General features: G+C 41.5%; 1 protein-coding gene across 2 annotated transcripts; it reads right to left on the reverse strand.

The window, feature by feature from the left end:
* Positions 1–169: 169 nt before the first annotated feature.
* On the reverse strand, positions 170–17,026 carry ganc (glucosidase, alpha; neutral C; the record flags this gene model as incomplete). Of its 2 annotated transcripts, none has more annotated exon segments than XR_004568505.1 (13): positions 170–496; positions 2,028–2,153; positions 5,023–5,135; positions 6,336–6,449; positions 6,967–7,041; positions 7,110–7,186; positions 7,275–7,339; positions 7,444–7,512; positions 10,736–10,910; positions 12,877–12,978; positions 16,054–16,150; positions 16,640–16,783; positions 16,947–17,026. XR_004568505.1 is itself a non-coding variant. In XM_034210773.1 (13 exon segments), coding segments are annotated over 13 exon segments (1,325 nt in total), but the record flags the coding sequence as incomplete, so codon positions are not given.
* Between the last annotated feature and the right edge of the window lie 199 nt (positions 17,027–17,225).

Here is a 17,225-nt window from a genome sequence, read left to right on the forward strand (position 1 = left end):
CCGAATTTATTTTAATATATTTCCTCAAAAATCACTTTTGTTTAGATCTCAAAAACATTTCCGTATAAATAATGACAACCTTATTGTAATAATTATTTTTAACAACCAAAATAATAAATAATAATAGGTAGATCTTTGGGTTTAATTGTTCAAAATAAGACAAACAGTCTTTATAACTTGAATTTTAATAATTTATGTGAGAGTTAATTCCCAAATTCAAACATAAAACAATACAATAAACAAATAAAGACCTAAAAAGAAGACCATAAAAGCAATAAGGCAACCATCGTACTGAATTAAACACCTAAGTCTATATTATCACGTTTTGTAAAATGACTCGGACATTGTTTACCTGGAATCAGAAGCTGATATATTTTGACAGTTTTTTAACACATCTGTATTTCCCAGTCCGTCAGCACTCTGAGCTCCAGGTCTTTCACCGTCAGCGTGGAGCAGCTCTCCAGGAACTCAAACGCAGCCGAGACATCTTCAGCACCTGGGGGTAAATAACAACAAAATGAACGTTATAGTTTACATTGGCTTCTACAAGATATGTATACTGACGAAAATAAATAAAATATAACCTGCGATACGGACACTTGCTTCTGCAATTGTACTGTGCAATAATTAAATGCTATGCGGAAAGAAACCTACATTCTTATAATGCCTCAACCCCTAATATATTACTTATCCAGTGGTGTAAAGTAACTACAGTAAGTACATTAACTCAAGTACGGTACTTAAGTACAATTTTGAGGTACTTGTACTTTACTTGAGTATTTCCATTGTTTGCTTCTTTGTACTTTTCCTCCACTACATGTATTTAATACCTTTAGTTACTTCACAGATGTGGATGAATGATGTGAAATCTAATCAAGTGTTAAATCAGACTTTAGTTCCACCTGGAGTAAATCCACCAGCTACCCTGCAGTATACAAAGTCATTCAAACTAGCTGCACCTTCACCAGCTTTGATAACACTTTAATGATCAATCATTATAAAACATATCATATATATTATTCTGAAATGGACCAATCTGCACAACGACTACTTTTACTGTCGCTACTTTCACTATATTTTGATGCTGATACTTTTCTACTTTTACTGTCGCTACTTTCACTATATTTTGATGAGAATACTTTTCTACTTTTACTTGAGGAACATTTTGAATGCAGGACTTTTACTGTAACAGAGTATTCCTACACACTGGTACTTCTACTTTTACTCAATAACAAGATCTTAGTACTTCTACTTTTACTCAATAACAAGATCTTAGTACTTCTACTTTTACTCAAGAACAAGATCTGAGTACTTCTACTTTTACTCAAGTACAAGATCTGAGTACTTCTACTTTTACTTAAGAACAAGATCTGAGTACTTCTACTTTTACTCAAGAACAAGATCTGAGTACTTCTACTCAAGAACAAGATCTGAGTACTTCTACTTTTACTCAAGTACAAGATCTGAGTACTTCTACTTTTACTCAAGGACAAGATCTGAGTACTTCTATTTTTACTCAAGGACAAGATCTGAGTACTTCTACTTTTACTCAAGTACAAGATCTGAGTACTTCTACTTTTACTCAAGTAAAAGATCTGAGTACTTCTACTTTTACTCAAGAACAAGATCTGAGTACTTCTACTTTTACTCAAGTACAAGATCTGAGTACTTCTACTTTTACTCAAGTACAAGATCTGAGTACTTCTACTTTTACTCAAGTACCAGATCTGAGTACTTCTACTTTTACTCAAGTACCAGATCTGAGTACTTCTACTTTTACTCAAGTACCAGATCTGAGTACTTCTACTTTTACTCAAGAACAAGATCTGAGTACTTCTACTTTTACTCAAGTACAAGATCTGAGTACTTCTACTTTTACTCAAGTACAAGATCTGAGTACTTCTACTTTTACTCAAGTACCAGATCTGAGTACTTCTCCCACCTCTGAAAATGACATTGTTTTATTACTTCTCAATTATTTAAATGATGTTAAAAATACAAAAATAATGTATGTTAGATCTCCTCACCGTTCACATGTACGATCACAGAGGACGGTTTTCTCTTCAGTCCCAGGACGGTGAGCGTCTGAACGACGGTGTCACACTCAAATGTTTCCCCCTCACCTGCAGCACTGCAAGAAAACACAATAAATACTATCAGAAGTTATTAACACAAAACATCACGCTTTTCTTTTGACACTTGTCTTTAATATGAACAAGTAGGGAGTAATACTTTCTTTGTCATGTATCCAGAGACTGCAAAAACCAAACGTTGCCTATGGGGCGATACATAATCAACCCTGGGATTTAAATGTGGTTTTAATATTAATTCTGATTATTATATCTACCAAAGATCGTACTTTAGTGAGTGACAATTTAATTTGAAATTGGAATAGTTCATGTCAGGTTTGACACAAATAATATGTATTGTGCTACATGTGCACATGTTTACCTTAACTTTTGCTTATTGTTATTTAATTTAAAGGTCACCTATCATGCTATGTTTAGGCAATAGCATAGGTCTCAGATGTATACAAATTACATTACATTGCATTGCATTTAGCTGACGCTTTTATCCAAAGCGACTTACAATAAGTACATTCGACCAGGAAGACACAACCTTGAAGAAAACAGAATCATATAAGTATATCAGGTTTCATAGAGCCAAACATTTCAAGTGCTACTCAACTGGCTTTAGGTAATCCAGTCCTTTATTAGTATAAAAGTGCTTCGTTAATCGTTCTAACGCTCGAAGTGGAGTCGAAAGAGATGAGTTTTCAGTTTGCGCCGGAAGATGTGCAAGCTATCTGCTGTCCTGATGTCAATGGGGAGCTCATTCCACCATCTTGGAGCCAGGATAGCAAACCCACGTGTTTTCGCCGATGGGAACTTGGGTCCCCCTCGCAGCGAGGGCGCAACGAGTCGTTTGGCTGATGCAGAGCGTAGTGCACGCGCTGGGGTGTACGGTTTAACCATGTCCTGGATGTAGGAAGGGCCAGATCCACTCGCAGCATGGTAAGCAAGTACCAGTGTCTTGAAGTGGATTCTAGCAGTTACCGGAAGCCAGTGAAGGGAGCGGAGGAGCGGAGTGGTGTGGGAGAATTTAGGAAGGTTGAAGACCAGGCGAGCCGCTGCATTCTGGATGAGCTGCAGAGGTCGGATGGCACATGCAGGTAGACCAGCCAGGAGGGAGTTGCAGTAGTCTAGGCGTGAGATGACGAGAGCCTGGACCAGAACCTGAGTCGCTTTCTGAGTCAGCTGGGGACGTATCTTCCTGATGTTGTAAAGCGTGTATCTGCAGCAACGGGTTGTAGCAGCGATGTTTGCAGTGAAGGACAGGTTGTTATCTAGGGTCACACCCAGATTCCTTGCAGTCTGAGTCGGGGAAACAACTGAGGTGCCGATGTTGATTGTTAGGTCAAGAGTGGGACAATCTTTTCCCGGGAGGAAGAGCAGCTCAGTCTTGTCAAGGTTGAGCTTGAGGTGGTGAGCAGACATCCACTGAGAGATGTCAGCTAGACAAGCAGAGATGCGTGCAACGACCTGGGTCTCTGAGCGGGGAAATATATAAAAAACATGTTTATGAAGTGTTTTGCTCAAAATACCAAACCGATCACCCATTCTATCCATGCCTCATATCCCTCTGTTTCACTTCCTGTTTCTAAAGTGCTGATTTGGGGATAAAGCTTTAAAACAAAAAAAAGGAGGGGTCTGAGCGGAGGTTGCGCTAGACTTTTTCGCTGCCCGTCATTTTGACGGACAGGATCGTAAAACTTCTGTCAAAATCCAGAATTACTCGTCGGCCTTTACCACAACCCTGACGGGGGGGGGGGGGGGGCAAGCATGCTCGTGAACTGTCAACGGGGGGGGGGGGGGGGGGGACAGTTCACATGCGCCGTGTTATGCATGGCTGCTGCACCTCGCAGGAGCGTGCACAGCGTAAAGCCAAAACTCACAGACATTTCAATGATTTGTACGGCACAGTTAGGTTTGGAAACGGTATAATTTCCTTTTTGGTGGGCATGCATAACACCGGAGCCTCGCTGCGGGGAAACTTTGGCGCTGTTCCGAGTTTGTTCTAATCTGTCAAATGACGGAGTGCTTTCAGATTTGTCCGTCATTGTTAAAAAAAATCCGTCATAGACGGAAAATATTCGGTTAACGCGACCTCTGGGTCTGAGCTCATGCGGGACCCGGCAGCTACTGTCTAAACTAAATGCTGCCGTGATGAAACGCCATATCATGGATTATCAAGGATTCTCTCTGAAACAGTTTGGAGCTCAAAGGCTTTCTCTCTTGCCGGTTATACCACAAGGTGAGTTCCTTTTTACTTCCTGCTTCTTCACACACATGCTCTCCAGTACAGGTTAGCTCTGAGAGTTAGCGATGCTAATGTAAACACCGACCATATTACGTCCAAAACAGTCGGGCATTGTTTCTGATAGCAACGTTTCTGATTGGGCCGTGGGTCCACATTTCAGATATTACGTCATATCGGACGCAAATCTGGATCAGCTCCGTTGTTCCCCGTTTTTAGAGATTTGGGTACGGAGGAAAAGAGAGAGGGTTTTATTTTCTGACGCTGCGTGAGTTCCCCGACACACCGACACACATGTTGATGTAGAAAAGACATAAAAAAGTGCATTTTGCATGATAGGAGACCTTCAAGTTTTGTTTATTGTTATTTAATTTAATACAAATGATTTAATAATATTTTTAAATTGTATTCATTTATTTATTTTATTCCATTTTTAATTCCATTTCATTTCTATTCTTAAATGGAGCAACTGTTATCAATTTAAGAAACCGGCTTTCCCTCCCACGATAACTAAAGTGTTTCTGTTTCTGTATCCCCTTTCGAAGATCTATGATAACAATGATAATGCAAATGATTTAAATATCCACAGTTTGTGTGAATCCACTAATTGAGGCTCAGTGCAGCTTTAGTGTAACTTGCACATGAAAAATACAAAAATAAATAGAAATGTTTTTTTAATGTCCGCTCCTCCTCAGTGTTTCTCACCGGCAGATCAGACGGTCGGACAGGAAGCTGAAGCGCCGCCGGCTGAAGGACTTCCTGTCTCTGAATCTGAAGGAGTGCCCGTCGTCCAGATAGAGCTCTCCGTCAGCGAGACCCTGCAAACGCAACGAGGTTAATTCATATTTATTTACTCACAAGTTAATGAGAGAATCTTTGTTCCTGAAGCTTTCAGAGTCTCTTTCCACAGAGGGGACACATGTTGATGAAGAAGAGACATGAAGAAGAGGGGACACATGTTGATGTAGAAGAGACATGAAGAAGAGGGGACACATGTTGATGTAGAAGAGACATGAAGAAGAGGGGACACATGTTGATGTAGAAGAGACATGAAGAAGAGGGGACACATGTTGATGTAGAAGAGACATGAAGAAGAGGGGACACATGTTGATGTAGAGGAGACATGAAGAAGAGGGGACACATGTTGATGTAGAAGAGACATGAAGAAGAGGGGACACATGTTGATGTAGAAGAGACATGAAGAAGAGGGGACACATGTTGATGTAGAAGAAACATGAAGAAGAGGGGACACATGTTGATGTAGAAGAGACATAAAGAAGAGGGGACACATGTTGATGTAGAAGAGACATGAAGAAGAGGGGACATATGTTGATGTAGAAGAGACATGAAGAAGAGGGGACACATGTTGATGTAGAAGAGACATGAAGAAGAGGGGACACATGTTGATGAAGAAGAGACATGAAGAAGAGGGGACACATGTTGATGTAGAAGAGACATGAAGAAGAGGGGACACATGTTGATGAAGAAGAGACATGGAGAAGAGGGGACACATGTTGATGAAGAAGAGACATGAAGAAGAGGGGACACATGTTGATGTAGAAGATACATGAAGAAGAGGGGACACATGTTGATGAAGAAGAGACATGAAGAAGAGGGGACACATGTTGATGTAGAAGAGACATGAAGAAGAGGGGACACATGTTGATGTAGAAGAGACATGAAGAAGAGGGGACACATGTTGATGTAGAAGAGACATGAAGAAGAGGGGACACATGTTGATGTAGAAGAGACATGGAGAAGAGGGGACACATGTTGATGTAGAAGAGACATGAAGAAGAGGGGACACATGTTGATGTAGAAGAGACATGAAGAAGAGGGGACACATGTTGATGAAGAAGAGACATGGAGAAGAGGGGACACATGTTGATGTAGAAGATACATGAAGAAGAGGGGACACATGTTGATGTAGAAGAGACATGAAGAAGAGGGGACACATGTTGATGTAGAAGAGACATGAAGAAGTGGATTTTGCACAATAGGTGACCTTTAATGTTTACCTGAGGGTTAGGGGCCACAGTGATGGAGAGGGGCAGCAGCTGGAGGTCAGCGGTGCAGGAAACACGTCCTGCGGCCCTGCAGAGCACCGAGCCTCCACGCTGGAACACAGGGACCTGAAGCACAGGGAATATATCTGAATATATAAATAAAGTATGTGGGGAGGATTATTTAATAATTAACTCATCATAAAAAATCATTTCAATAATGATCGTATTTAATACTTGATGCATCTTGAATTTTTTTGCATCCTTGTTATTTTGCCCGTCATTTCTTACACTGTGCGCTGTATGTATACAAGCATAATGTATGTTTAAGTGTATGTATGTCAGTAAATGGGAATGATATTATATATATGTAAATATACTGTTTTTCTATTTCTGTGTTTCTATCAAAAGATGAAACAAACACGTTATAGCATACAAGCATATTTTATGTGAAATATTTATTTTTATTTTAACGACAGACACAAACCTTTACATATTAACAACAAGTATTTTCTTCTCTATTGTATTTGATTTATATACATTTTATGCTTTGTGTGTAAATGTAAAATATGTAGCCTGTAGCTTTAATTTTGTATTATTATTAATTATTTTTATTTAAATGATATGTATAAAGACAAACGCTCACTGTGTCCAGAGTGACAGGAAGAGCCAGAGTCCTTCCTCCTTTAAACTCCTCTGCAGAGTGGACGTCGTACCAAACCTGAATCAGAAACATCGTAAATAACTCATCCACGCTGATGTATAATAAGTATTAATTAATATATTTACCTCGTTAGATCCAGGAAGTAAGACTTTGACTTCCTTAACTTGAGCTTCAGTTACAGGACAGGCCAGCAGAGCTCCTCCTGGATTACAATCAAAGACGGTTAAAGTGAGAATAACAGAAGTGAAATAACTGCAGCGCAAAGTGATCATTCAAATGTTATTGATCACCGATCATGAACTGGTGGTCCACGGAGAAGGCGCTCTGCTCTGCCGGGAACTCCACCCACAGAGGCCTGCGCGGGGTGAATGACATGTTCAGAGACTTCTGGACGGCTTTAACATTTATTTGAAAGAGGATCTGTTTGTTTTGTGAGCAGCAGAGGGCAGCAGACCTCACCTGAGGGGGGGCAGGCCACAGGTGTGAGCCTGGTGAAACAGAGTGTACCAGTACGGCAGCAAACAGTACCTGAGAGCACAACAACAACAACAACAACGTGACATACAGTACTTTGAGGTAGATTTTATTTAAAGGTCACCTATTATGCAAAATCCACTTCTTCATGTCTCTTCTACATCAACATGTGTCCCCTCTTCTTCATGTCTCTTCTTCATCAACATGTGTCCCCTCTTCTTCATGTCTCTTCTTCATCAACATGTGTCCCCTCTTCTCCATGTCTCTTCTACATCAACATGTGTCCCCTCTTCTCCATGTCTCTTCTTCATCAACATGTGTCCCCTCTTCTTCATGTCTCTTCTTCATCAACATGTGTCCCCTCTTCTCCATGTCTCTTCTACATCAACATGTGTCCCCTCTTCTCCATGTCTCTTCTTCATCAACATGTGTCCCCTCTTCTCCATGTCTCTTCTACATCAACATGTGTCCCCTCTTCTCTATGTCTCTTCTACATCAACATGTGTCCCCTCTTCTTCATGTCTCTTCTACATCAACATGTGTCCCCTCTTCTTCATGTCTCTTCTACATCAACATGTGTCCCCTCTTCTTCATGTCTCTTCTACATCAACATGTGTCCCCTCTTCTCTATGTCTCTTCTACATCAACATGTGTCCCCTCTTCTTCATGTCTCTTCTACATCAACATGTGTCCCCTCTTCTTCATGTCTCTTCTACATCAACATGTGCCCCCTCTTCTCTATGTCTCTTCTACATCAACATGTGTCCCCTCTTTCTCCATGTCTCTTCTACATCACATGTGTCCCCTCTTCTTCATGTCTCTTCTACATTCAACATGTGTCCCCCTCTTCTTCATGTCTCTTCTACATCAAACATGTGTCCCCTCTTCTCCATGTCTCTTCTACATCAACATGTGTCCCCTCTTTCCATGTCTCTTCTACATCAACATGGTGTCCCTCTTCTTCATGTCTCTTCATACATCAAACATGTGTCCCTCTTCTCCATGTCTCTTCTCATCAACATGGTTCCCCCTCTCTCTTATGTCTAATCAACATGTGTCCCCTCTTCTTCATGTCTCTCTACATCAACATGTGTCCCCTCTTCTTCATGTCTCTTCTACATCAACATGTGTCCCCTCTTCTTCATGTCTGTTCTACATCAACATGTGTCCCCTCTTCTTCATGTCTCTTCTACATCAACATGTGTCCCCTCTTCTTCATGTCTCTTTCTACATCAACATGTGTCCCCTCTTCTTCATGTCTCTTCTACATCAACATGTGTCCCCTCTTCTCCATGTCTCTCTACATCAACATGTGTCCCCCTCTTCTTCATGTCTCTTCTACATCAACATGTGTCCCCTCTTCTTCATGTCTCTTCTACATCAACATGTGTCCCCTCTTCTCATGTCTCTTCTACATCAACATGTGTCCCCTCTTCTTCATGTCTCTTCTTCATCAACATGTGTCCCCTCTTCTTCATGTCTCTTCTACATCAACATGTGTCCCCTCTTCTTCATGTCTCTTCTACATCAACATGTGTCCCCTCTTCTTCATGTCTCTTCTACATCAACATGTGTCCCTCTTCTTCATGTCTCTCCTACAATCAACATGTGTCCCCTCTTCTTCATGTCTCTTCTACATCAACATGTGTCCCCTCTTCTTCATGTCTCTTCTTCATCAACATGTGTCCCCTCTTCTTCATGTCTCTTCTTCATCAACATGTGTCCCCTCTTCTCCATGTCTCTTCTACATCAACATGTGTCCCCTCTTCTTCATGTCTCTCCTACATCAACATGTGTCCCCTCTTCTTCATGTCTCTTCTTCATCAACATGTGTCCCCTCTTCTCCATGTCTCTTCTACCTCAACATGTGTCCCCTCTTCTCAATGTCTCTTCTACATCAACATGTGTCCCCTCTTCTTCATGTCTCTTCTACATCAACATGTGTCCCCTCTTCTCTATGTCTCTTCTACATCAACATGTGTCCCCTCTTCTTCATGTCTCTTCTACATCAACATGTGTCCCCTCTTCTTCATGTCTCTTCTACATCAACATGTGTCCCCTCTTCTCTATGTCTCTTCTACATCAACATGTGCCCCCTCTTCTCTATGTCTCTTCTACATCAACATGTGTCCCCTCTTCTTCATGTCTCTTCTACATCAACATGTGTCCCCTCTTCTTCATGTCTCTTCTACATCAACATGTGTCCCCTCTTCTCTATGTCTCTTCTACATCAACATGTGCCCCCCTCTTCTCTATGTCTCTTCTACATCAACATGTGCCCCCTCTTCTCCATGTCTCTTCTTCATCAACATGTGTCCCCTCTTCTTCATGTCTCTTCTACATCAACATGTGTCCCCTCTTCTCCATGTCTCTTCTTCATCAACATGTGTCCCCTCTTCTTCATGTCTCTTCTACATCAACATGTGTCCCCTTCTTCCATGTCTCTCTCTACATCAACATGTGTCCCCTCTTCTTCATGTCTCTTCTACATCAACATGTGTCCCCTCTTCTTCATGTCTCTTCTACATCAACATGTGTCCCCTCTTCTCTATGTCTCTTCTACATCAACATGTGTCCCCTCTTCTTCATGTCTCTTCTACATCAACATGTGTCCCCTCTTCTTCATGTCTCTTCTACATCAACATGTGTCCCCTCTTCTTCATGTCTCTTCTACATCAACATGTGTCCCCTCTTCTTCATGTCTCTTCTACATCAACATTGTGTCCCCTCTTCTTCATGTCCTCTTCTACATCAACATGTGTCCCCCTCTGTGGAAAGAGACTCTGAAAGTTTCAGGAACAAAGATTCTCTCTCTTTTTGATCCATTTCTATAAAAACCTGTCTGAAAATGAGCTGATCAGATTTTGGCCACTTTATGATGTCATAACGATGTTTTGTCTTGTGTAACCATTAGCCAATCAGCAACCAAGGTAACCCCCCCCCCCCTTATCACCTGAATCTCCTCCTAGAGCACCATTGAGTTCTTTGTAACCAAATGTCTCTCAGAGGGGCGTGGGGAAGGGCTCCTTATTTTCATCTAAAGTAACAGACAGAGAATCAGCACTTTGGAAACAGGGCTGAAACAGAGGGGATTATGGGTAATGTTGCAATGATCTGTTTGGTGTTTCAGCCAATCAGAGACAGGCTCTGTATATATCTGAGACCTGGGATATATTGATGAAGAACAGTATGATAGCGGACCTTTAAATCGTGTTTGCTCCTACACACCATTATACACCTAAGTCTTGTCTTGTTCTGATGGTGATTCTTTGTGTACCTCTGTGTGATGGCGGTGCGGATCCTATCGGTGACCTCCTGTCCGAACAGCCAAGGCTCTCGTCTCTTCGTCTCCTTGGCAGAGTGACCTCTGAAGAAGGGCTGCAGCGCCGCCGCCTGGTACCATCGGACCAACAGCTCTGGGTCCGGATCCTGAACAAAACCACCGACATCAGCTGAAAAACACGGAGGGAGGACAGTATGAGAGGATGGAGTGGTACCAGAGATATCACAGAATTACAGTCTGGCCACATCACATTAAAGGTCCCCTATTATACTGTTCTTCATCAATATATCACAGGTCTCAGATATATACAGAACCTGTCTCTGATTGGCTGAAACACCAAACAGATCATTGCAGCATTACCCATAATCCCCTCTGTTTCAGCCCTGTTTCCAAAGTGCTGGTTCTCTGTCTGTTACTTTAGATGAAAATAAGGAGCCCCTCCCCACGCCCCTCTGAGAGACATTTGGTTACAAAGAACTCAATGGTGCTCTAGGAGGAGATTCGGGGGGGGGGGGGGGGGGGGTTACCCTGGTTGCTGATTGGCTAATGGTTACACAAGACAAAACATCGTTATGACATCACAAAGTGACCAAAATCTGATCAGCTCATTTTCAGACAGGTTTTTATAGAAATTGATCAAAAAGAGAATCTTTGTTCCTGAAACTTTCCGAGTCTCTTTCCACAGAGGGGACACATGTTGATGTAGAAGAGACATGAAGAAGAGGGGACACATGTTGATGTAGAAGAGACATGAAGAAGAGGGGACACATGTTGATGTAGAAGAGACATGAAGAAGAGGGGACACATGTTGATGTAGAAGAGACATGAAGAAGAGGGGACACATGTTGATGAAGAAGAGGGGACACATGTTGATGTAGAAGAGACATAGAGAAGAGGGGACACATGTTGATGTAGAAGAGACATGAAGAAGAGGGGACACATGTTGATGTAGAAGAGACATGAAGAAGAGGGGGACACATGTTGATGTAGAAGAGACATGAAGAAGAGGGGACACATGTTGATGTAGAAGAGACATGAAGAAGAGGGGACACATGTTGATGTAGAAGAGATATGAAGAAGAGGGGACACATGTTGATGTAGAAGAGACATGAAGAAGAGGGGACACATGTTGATGAAGAGAGGGGACACATGTTGATGTAGAAGAGACATGAAGAAGAGGGACACATGTTGATGTAGAAGAGACATGAGGAAGAGGGACATGTTGATGTAGAAGAGACATGGAGAAGAGTGGACACATGTTGATGTAGAAGAGACAGAAGAAGAGGGGACACATGTTGATGTAGAGAGACATGAAGAAGAGGGGACACATGTTGATGTAGAAGAGACATGAAGAAGAGGGGACACATGTTGATGTAGAAGAGACATGAAGAAGAGGGGACACATGTTGATGTAGAAGAGACATGAAGAAGAGGGGACACATGTTGATGTAGAAGAGACATGAAGAAGAGGGGACACATGTTGATGTAGAAGAGACATGAAGAAGAGGGGACACATGTTGAGAAGAGAGAAGAGGGGACACATGTTGATAGAGAGAGAAGAAGAAGAAGAGGGGACACATGTTGATGTAGAAGAGACATGAAGAAGAGGGGACACATGTTGATGTAGAAGAGACATGAGAAGAGGGGACACATGTTGATGTAGAAGAGACATGAAGAAGAGGGGACACATGTTGATGTAGAAGAGACATGAAGAAGAGGGGACACATGTTGATGTAGAAGAGACATGAAGAAGAGGGGACACATGTTGATGTAGAAGAGACATGAAGAAGAGGGGACACATGTTGATGTAGAAGAGACAGACATGAAGAGGGGACACATGTTGATGTAGAAGAGACATGAAGAAGAGGGGACACATGTTGATGTAGAAGAGACATGAAGAAGAGGGGACACATGTTGATGTAGAAGAGACATGAAGAAGAGGGGACACATGTTGATGTAGAAGAGACATGAAGAAGAGGGGACACATGTTGATGTAGAAGAGACATGAGAAGAGGGGACACATGTTGATGTAGAAGAAGACATGAAGAAGAAGAGGGGACACATGTTGATAGAAGAGACATGAAGAAGTGGATTTTGCATAATAGGTGACCTTTAAGAAATCCACCATGAACTCACCTCCACAGAAAGCGATGCCGGCCACGCTGAGCGACAGCAGCATGGGGACGGAGACCTTCAGATACTCCCAGCTCGCCACGTTGTCCCCGGTCCAAACTGCTCCTGCACCCCAAAGAGAAACATTACAACAAACTGCAGGTATCAAACCACCATGGGGACACCACATGGGAGTCAGATTAATGTTTCTATTACTAAGAGGATGCTTACAACCTATACAAAAACACTAAAGACATCATTGACAAAGGCAAGATGAGATTATTTTTAAATAAAGCCACTTCAAAGGGCTTTACAAATACATTACAGCATTTGTAACATTACATTTTAATGCATTAAAAAGCAAAGAGAACACAAATAACAAGATAAAAAAATAAGGAGTACAAGTAAACCTTTCAAGCACTTCAACAAATTAAAGCAACATAAGGAGAGATTTAGGCTGGGAAATGTGACCCTTTTCTTTACAATCCTGACCAGATATCCAAATTAAGAGGCTCTCTGCACTCCTAGCATTACTTTTTACTCTTTGCCTTCAAAGGAGATAAAAACTGGATTATTATGATAATCTAGACCACGAGTCAAACTCAAGGCCCGGGGGCCAAATCAGGGCCTTGGTGGATTTAATTTCGGCCCGCAGGATCATTTCTAATTACTATTAGATCTGGCCCGCCGGTATATTGCACGCACACCTTCACTCCATCCTGAGGGTCTCCTCCGCTCAGAGCCTGAGACAAACATTGATGACCTTGCACCCAAGATGAGATGCCAAGTATCTGAGCTAGCATCACAGAGCAGCACACTGAGTTTAATGGATGTTTCCTTCTGCACTTTCTCTCTCAGGACAACAGGGCATGTTTGGTTTGTTCTTTGAGGGGAATAGTTTTGTTGAAGCTGTTGTTGGCCTGTGGGAAAATGTACTCATAAAAAATGACTCTGGAAAAGCTGCAGATAGAGCCATAAGAAATGAATGCAGCTGATAAATTAGTGGGAATGCTGACAGCATTCCCACTAACTGTTATTCTACGCACAAAAAGTTTATTATTATTATTATTCCGCCGGTATTTTGGCCCTCTTCTCCTCTCGCATTGAACATCGCAGAAACTCTGTTCAAACATCGAAACGTTCAGCTCGGTCGGGAATCGATGGCTATTACTTTTCTCATTCATAACTTTCATAATTCCAGAGATACATCCCATAATACATCACATTTTTAAACATTGAAGTCAATGGAGAAACTCTTCAGACTTCAACAAATCTTCATGCGACTTCAAATGCTAACTGTTCCTTCATGCTTTCACTCAGAAACCCCATTCCAACTTTAAAATGTTAGACATCTTTCTGACATTATTCGTGTAAAACAACTTTTAAATCTGATTCTTACTTTTAGAGATATTAAACATTGTTCAGACCTTGTTTGAGAGGTTTTCTTCACATTTTAACATTAACGTGTGTGATGTCACAGCTAGAGGGTAAGACATCTTGAAATTTGCCTTCATATATTTTTTAAAAACTGCCATAATTCCCAAACCCTACATTCCAGAGACATAATTCTTCATGACAAACGTAGGAAAACATCTCGTAGCTTGAAAAATGACAAATAATTAAGCAAAAAATAATTAAACAAAATGCCTCTTGAGGGCATGAAGTGACAAAAACGTTCAACATGCCTCCATTGAAGCCCATTGTAATTTCAGGCTGATATTTCCTCACGGCAGCAGCCGCACACCTTTAGTTAAACTGCCAAAAAGGCCACATTATTAACCCGAAACTAAACAAAAATTACACTTCAGATACTCAACTTCCTTGACATGCTTCACGTTTTGAAATTTCACAGATATCTGTTACGGTTCTTCCACAAAACGTTCACATGTAAGAGGTTCATCTCTCATTCAGAACAATGGAAACCTGTGATCTCTGCACACCTCGTTAGCTCAACTATAAACACCTGTGTAATGGAACACGATGCTGACGTGCTCAGAGCAGCAGCCTCCAGGTAGCAGTGTGCTGACAGTCCAGCTGTGAAGACATCTACGGGACAGTTTGGAGATTTCTTCAAATGCCGTTGCCATGGCAACACAATGCTCGCCTTGAAACACGGTTTTCTCATAACTTCAGTGAAAATACTCCAAACAGCGCAGAACTTCACAGGTTTGGTAACGATGCAGCCATCAACGCATCTAAGCGTAGTATGGGGTGTCATAAATGCCGTTGCCATGGCGACAGACCACTCGCCATGAAACACGATGTGGCTGTAAGTCCAATCGACACGGTCCAATCGTCCCCCAATCTTCACTTGTATATCACCGGTCCATGCCTCAACAGCTCTACGCCAAATCTGAGATCTCACCATATGCCGTTTCCATGGAAACGCATCCCTCGCCATAAAACATGATGTTGCTATAACTCCTATGAAAATGTTCAAAAAGTGGTCAAACTTCACCTGTGTGCTAACAGTCCAGCCGTGAAGACATCTACGTGACAGTTTTGAGATTTCTTCAAATGCCGTTGCCATGGCAACACAATGCTCGCCATGAAACACGGTTTTCTCATAACTTCAGTGAAACTGCTCCAAACGCCCCAAAACTTCACAGGTTTGGTAACGATGCAGCCATCAACGCACCTAAGCGTATTATGGGATGTCACCAAATGCCGTTGGCATGGCGACAGATCATTCGCCATTAAGTTAGTTCAAAAGTTTGCAGTTCAAATATTCTGCTGCTTTTCCAAGCCTTTTTACTTTCTTTTCTTCTCTCATCACACATTCAAGCCCCCTGTGTTCACGTATCATTTCAATCTAAATTCTTCACTTTCTTCTTACACATTACATTTCAGCATAGCAGTTTAGCGTCAGCTTTTCAGCATAAAGCATTCCCACTAGCAATTTCTTCAGGAATTGCATTCTCTAGTTTATTGTTTAATGTTGTTTTTATAGGCAATCATTTAAGCTTTGTTAGTTCCAGGTTTAATATGTGCAATAAGTTCATTTCAATAAGAACATTGAACCAGTCCGGCCCTCGACTAGTACCCATTTTTTAATTTTGTCCCAATGTGTATTTGAGTTTGACCCCCCTGATCTAGACTTTCTAGACAAGTTTGCTTACTATTTTACTCATTGTGCTGGCTGTAATGTCCCAGCCATCATTGTCCACTTTGTATAAAATAAATAAATATATAAAAACATACCAAATCTCTGTGAGCCAGCGAAGAAGGAGCGAGTCAGAATGAAGGGTCGCTCTGAACCTCCGGAGCGAGTTATCAGACCGTCTGCTGTGGCCATGTGCTGAGAGTAAACAAAATAACCATAATGCAGAAAATCACAGCACGTACTTTACTAATAACTGTCAGGTAGTCAAGTTTTACACCTGTCAGATATGCAGGAGGTGAAAATGAAATTGTAGAAAATGTAACATTTGCTCTAAGACTCAAGACAGACACATTTGACAAGTGTTGGAAGGGATGGATTGAGTTTGTAAAGCCGTATAGATCAGACTTCAACTAAAAACTAGATTTGTAATGTAACCTCCTGGTTCTCTGCTACACACAATTTGATTGTTGTTGTGTCTCTTCACTTCATGTCTGTCTCCATAGAGGCTGAATCATCATGTTAATCACATAGCTATCATATGCCTCAAACAGTCCTGATGCTCTTCTAGGTAATCACACATCCTGTCATGTTCACAGCTGCAGTTGGGATAGCTTTGTTAGCATGTGTACTCTCATATTGAAGAGTACATTCAGGATTTTCCCAACAGTTTCTCTACCCTCTCACCTGGTAGAAGCCGTACAGGTTGTGCAGTTCCCGGTGTTCCCAGCCCCCATAATGCACTGCGTCTTTCGGCATCGTCTGCTCCGGCCCGTCAAATACAGACGGTTCGTTCATATCGTTCCACACAAACAACGAGGACGTCGATCCCTGCGTCAGAAAGAAACAAGTTTATGGCTTTCAAAAAACTCACTGAGTAAGAATATTAAACACTAATGTTTGTATCCTTTTAATGTGTATCAATAAATACCTTTCATTTTGACCCAAAACATCTGGTTTATGTTGCTTCTCTTAGCTTGGTTGTTACACTCACCTTGTATTTATCCAGGCCGAAACATCTGGAGTACCACGCTCGAGTGTCTGCTCTGCTGAAGTCCAGGTAAGAGGACTCACCTGAGAGAGAGGTTCATAAAAAAGACAATGAGAAAAATACTAAAACTAGCAGCCAAGAAAAAAATTGTCTATACTTTGTGTGGAGGAGCTCAAAAATATATAAAAAATACCTTCAATTTGTTCAGTTTGGAAGTAGGAATAACCTTATATCGCCAACTACCATTAAATCCCATATCTTTAATCAAAAATGTCTTTAAAT

The sequence above is a fragment of the Gymnodraco acuticeps genome, unplaced genomic scaffold, assembly GCF_902827175.1.
Source record: "Gymnodraco acuticeps unplaced genomic scaffold, fGymAcu1.1, whole genome shotgun sequence".
NCBI classification, from domain to species: Eukaryota; Metazoa; Chordata; class Actinopteri; order Perciformes; family Bathydraconidae; genus Gymnodraco; species Gymnodraco acuticeps.